The sequence below is a fragment of the Coffea eugenioides genome, chromosome 8 (assembly GCF_003713205.1).
Source record: "Coffea eugenioides isolate CCC68of chromosome 8, Ceug_1.0, whole genome shotgun sequence".
NCBI lineage: Eukaryota > Viridiplantae > Streptophyta > Magnoliopsida > Gentianales > Rubiaceae > Coffea > Coffea eugenioides.
Window position 1 is genome coordinate 31,744,983 of NC_040042.1, and position 5,392 is coordinate 31,750,374.

General features: G+C 38.0%; 1 protein-coding gene across 1 annotated transcript; it reads right to left on the minus strand.

Moving 5' to 3' along the window:
* Positions 1-3,018: 3,018 nt before the first annotated feature.
* LOC113780539 (putative F-box protein At5g55150) lies at positions 3,019-4,185 on the minus strand. Its single transcript, XM_027326337.1, has one exon. The coding sequence runs from the start codon at positions 4,183-4,185 to the stop codon at positions 3,019-3,021; it is 1,167 nt and encodes a 388-aa protein (XP_027182138.1).
* Between the last annotated feature and the right edge of the window lie 1,207 nt (positions 4,186-5,392).

The window sequence follows — 5,392 nt, forward strand, 5'->3', positions numbered from 1 at the left end:
ATCAATCTATTCCACAATAAAAATGTTACTGAATAAAAGTTGTCTAAATGCATTTTACAAAATGACCTTTAAACACCAAAGAAATCAAGATAAGACTTATATTTTTGTTATGCAAAAAAAAAAAAAAACACATTATCTCATCCACATATCCTTCGATGTAATTGATTTGATCAACAATTTCATTGTTCTGCTGCATACGGAACTTGTGGAAGAACCTTGGGCCAGTTTGGCAAATGGGTTTTACCTAAGTTTGTCTACTACTAGTTTTTTACCAATTTTAACTACAGTAAATTCAAAAAACTTTTCAAAATTTTTTACCTACACAGTTTAAAATACCCAAAACACACCAAAAAAAATTCCTTTCCTCCTTTCTTCTTCCACCTCAACCTACCACCACCTTCGCCGCTGGCCAAGACTGACCGGCAACCTTTTTCGGCACTTGTTCTGGTGCAGGTAGATGCAACTTTTTTTTTTGCTTTTTCTCTCTCCCTCTCCTCCCTCTCTCCTCCCCTTCCCCTTCCCCTTTCCCACCACCACCATCATCTCTCTCCCCCTTTACTCGATCTAGTCGCGAGACCAGATCAGAGCCAGGGGAAGGGGGAAGGGGGAAGGGAAGGAGAGGGAAGGGGAGAGGAGAGGGAGAGGGAGAGAAAATAAAAAAAAGATTCCTGTTTCTATTGTTGCAACTTCTGGCGGAGGGAGGGAGGGAGGGAGAGGTTGCGGAAGAGGGAGAGGGAAAGGGAGAAGAGGTGGAGAGAAAAAAGCCAAAAAAAAAAATTCCCTTTTCTGATTCTGCAACTTCCAGCTGAGGAAGGGAGAGGTGGCGGGGGAGGGAGACGGGAGGAGAGATGGAGAGGGAAAGAGAAAAGAAGGGGAGAGAAAAAGCAAAAAAAAAAAAATCCCGTTTCTGGTGCTGCAATTCTGACGGAGGGAGGGAGAGGTGGCGGGGGAGAGGGGGAGGGGGAAGAGAAGGAGAGGGGAGGAGAAGGGGAGAGAGAGAAAAACAAGAAAAAATTTGCATATGCTACTTCTGTCTGGCTGGGAAGGGTAGCGGGGTGGCGGGGGAAGGAGGGGGAAGGGGGAAGGGAGAAGAAGAAGAGAGGAAAGAAAAGAGAAAAGAAAGAAAGAAAAAGAGAAAGAAAGAGAAAAGAAAAAAAAAGTTTTCCATTTAAAAATTTTTTCCTACTGCTTATAGAGTAAACTACAATAAAGTTTTAAATAAACACCTAAAAAACTCATTTATCAAATGGGGCCTTTAATATGAATTAAATGTAGGACTACACCTTGATCCATAAATGCATAAAATGAATTCAAACAAGCTGTTCATGAGCTAAGCTCGGCTCAATTGGTTCAAATAAATTGAGTTTAATTTTGTGGTTAGGCTCGACTAATCTAGTTAAACAAATGAGGCGATCTTGAACTTATACAAGCTGAGTTCGCAAATAAGCTCAGCTCATTTAAGGGCCCTATTTATTATATTCCATATTTCATGCTTTATAAGCACGTCTAGGTCAATTATTGTAAATGGAGGTCAATTTTAGTCATACCCATACTAAAATATTTGTTTTACATCAAACATATTCAGTTGACGGGTTTCATAAACCCTTTTTTTTACATCAAACATCCACAACTGATACATCGTAAGTCAGCCAGAAACAATTGTGCAGATGAATATTATTTTTTTTCTTACCATCGGCAAAGAAGTCCCAAATCTTCTTGACGCTCACGGCAACAGGTCTTGGGAATTGTTATGGTAGTAATAGGATTTTGGGAATTGTAATAAAGATATGTAAATAAAGGAAATCCAAAAAAGAAGAGAGATCCAAAAGTATAATGGAGCCAAACAGGCATTTATTTTTATGTGCCACGTCAGCCACAAGAATAAGTGGAACTACGTAGTTTTGTGTTGGACAGGAAATTGGACACAGAAAATTGGACAGAGGATCCCGTCTGCTTTTTATGAGCTTCATGATTAATTATTAAAGAGCGGCATTTTTACTTATCTATTGTTTTCTATTACTAAATTGCATTGCTATAAAGTTACCAAACACTCCATATATCTTTATCAAGTCGATTGTTATTCTCATATTTATCATACCATAGTGATAGTGATTATGAAAATTGAACCAAATGGTCTTTAATATTCAAATGTTCTCTTAATCACGCAGTGGAAAGATATCTCATTTTTCACTTCAACTTTCAAAACTCCAACCTCTCTCAAACTCCCAATTGGATCATTTTCTCTATCCACAAGTAAAAGCTTAACCCTAGCCCCATTGCTTGCAATTCTATCTTGATTACTCTTATCTCTCTACCGCTTTTATTCACCGTCACTCCAGGTTTATTTCCGTTTTTCTATCAGGTTCTCAAATAAAAAATGATGTGGTTTATAGCCTAGTGTGATGCAGAGAACAGTGAATGTCTCGCACTTGAGATTCAGGAATCGTGATAAATGAAGAACACAGTTCGAGAATCAGAAGAAGATGAATGAATCAAGATACAGAATTCACAACTGACCCTTTCTCCACTCTTTTTCTGCTAATATAGCAGTTATTCACTTATTCTCAATTAACTCCTGCCAGATTAACAAACTAATTCCCTGCTGACATCACTCTAATTAATCTAGTAACTGACTCTTTCTATACCGAGCCGAAATGCAATTTGGAATCCGGATATTACAAGAGTTTTTCCGAGAAATTAATACCCAAAATGATGAATTCTCATTGTATCATCTGCCCCTCCTTACAAAGTCCTTGTCCTCGAGGACTAAAAGATGAATATCTCTGCTGAATACTATTAATGGTAATTCATAAAGTGTAGAATTAACATGTGCTGAATACCATTAATTCTCAACAAGAACAATAAAAAGCGGTTTTATATTAGAAAAACAAACAGTTACCAGTACAACTTCTGCACCAGGTCCCGAACTAGGGAAGATATGGAGAGCAGTAAATCACTGAGGGGTAAACACATACTTCAAGATTCGCATGAACAGATCACAGGGTAATGCTACAAATGTTAAAAATTTGGTGTAATCCAAATAGTTGGGCAGGTTCGGCTAAGCCGCAAGGGGGCATCATACAAGGGCGCAGTTACTCCTTTTTCCAAGTTGTAGACTCCCATGTCCTTGCCGCCGCCTTCAGGAATTTCAAGATATGCTTCCCATGCATCGTCCGTGAAATATATATGACCGGGCTTGATTCCGGGGCCCAATTTGTTGTTTTCCAGGCACATTGAAGAACTATGGCCAAGAAAAATTGATCTGCTTCCCAAATTCTTGACTTCTTTCCAACGGGATGTAAGTTCTTTTCCTCCTGTTGTGGAAACCAATTCAAACACCTGAAATTCGGTTGTACCATAGATCGGTTTATCCAATTCAAAACCTTGTTCGTCCTCATAATTGGGGATGTTGTCTCGTGTGACAACCAGAAAAGGTTCACCATCTGTAGACGAAGATTTTACTAAGTATAACTCTTTTTTGTACCATAATTTAGGGCTAAACCGAGCAATTATTCGAGCCTGATCAGTAGGGTTTGCCTCCAAAACGTCACAAACCACGACGTTGCCCATATGATCAATTGCGTAGAACTGGCCATTAGTATATATGACATCCGCATAGGAAGAGTTTCTGGTCTCGATCCTATTCCACCTAAGATCCTTTGGCCTCCAGAAAGCCAAGAATCCAACCCCTCCACCGATGATCATCACCACAAAGTCATCGTCCTCTGGGGCCTCTCGACTTGGCCTCGATGACAAAACCATCTTACGGACAAAGATATCAGGATCCGTCTCATACTCATCATATTCAGGAAAAGTATTTTTATTTGGTAACTCAATTTCAACACCAGAGAAGGGATTCAACAGGCTCATCTCCCCTTGTTGTCCTATAGTCAACAACCATCCTAGAGATTCATAACACTTCTTGCCTTTAAGTTGAGGCAAGCTCACCTTAGCAACGACTTGTTTCTCCATCAAACTATAGAACTCCCGATTGAAATCATCCTTCGCAGAAAGCATAAGGCAGGGAATCTGTTGCCATAGTCGCAGGCCCTTGAAATTTTTCTCAGTGGCGGCTGCCCGCCATGACTTGCAAACTGCGCCAAAAGCCACATAATCTTCAATCTTGTCAAGGTGTTGGGCTATCAATCCCAACATATCATGTTGGAGATCGGACCAGTTTGCCATTGGATGAGTTTGACTTAGTTTGCAGAGGTTCGGCAGCTGGGATGATGAGTTAAGTTGTAGGGCAATTTTAAGGTTAAAGGCTTGGCAATATGCCTAAATATCAACTATATATATACATGGCTATTGGTATTGGATTGGCGAATTTCCATATCCTAATAGGATCTGAAAGTTGGGTGGATGTGTAGTCGAATGTCGGGAAATCCTGTCCGATTACGAATGGAACGTGGAGAAAAGTTGGATGTTATACACGTTTCTTCATACCACTTAGTCATCGGCTTTTAAAGGTTCATTTGGTTCATTAAAGGATTGGATCCATCCTTGATGATATTAGTCAGGATAACTAAGAAATGGGATGAAAAAATTTTAGATTAATTTATCTTAAAAATGATACAAATTTATATTCTCATTATTACATAATCCTATATTGAAAAGATATTATAACATGAATGCACTCATTTGTCCTTGCAAATGATATAAATTTATACCCACTATTGTACAACCATACTCTCACATAATAATACGATAAAAACATGGACTAATTTGCCAATATTAATTATGTACATATGGTGGCATACATATTGTTGTTCTGTGTGCACGAATTTGTTGTTAACAAAATTATCTAGTATAATGGGTCACGCGGAATGTAGTAATTTGCACTATTAATTAAAGGGCAAATTCCACTTTATTCCCCTGCGATTTAGTATTTTTTACATAATCCCCCTATGGTTTCAAAAGCTATACATAACCCCCTCATGATTTAAATTAAAGTGTCAAAGTGACGGAAATGATCATTCATAATGAAGTCACCTAAAATGTCAAAGATACCCTTATATAAAGTTGAAAATTATTTATTAACCAAGGGGGTTATGTGTATATTTTGAAAATCATAAGGGGGTTATGTGTATATTTTGAAAATCATAAGGGAGTTATATGATAAAATATAAAAATCATACAGAGTTAGTGTGTCATGTATTTATAAGAGTAATTTTGACATTTTTAGAAGTTCCATTCCGAATGGCTATTTTCGTCACTTTGATACTTTAATCCAAATCATGAGGGGATTATGTATTGCTTTTGAAACTACAGGGAGGTTATGTAAAAAATAATAAATTACAGGGGGTAAAATGTAATTTGCCATTGATTAAAAGAAAGAATTGCACTATTGGGAGGAAGAAAGGACTCACAGTTTGTCAAATGAGCATAGATG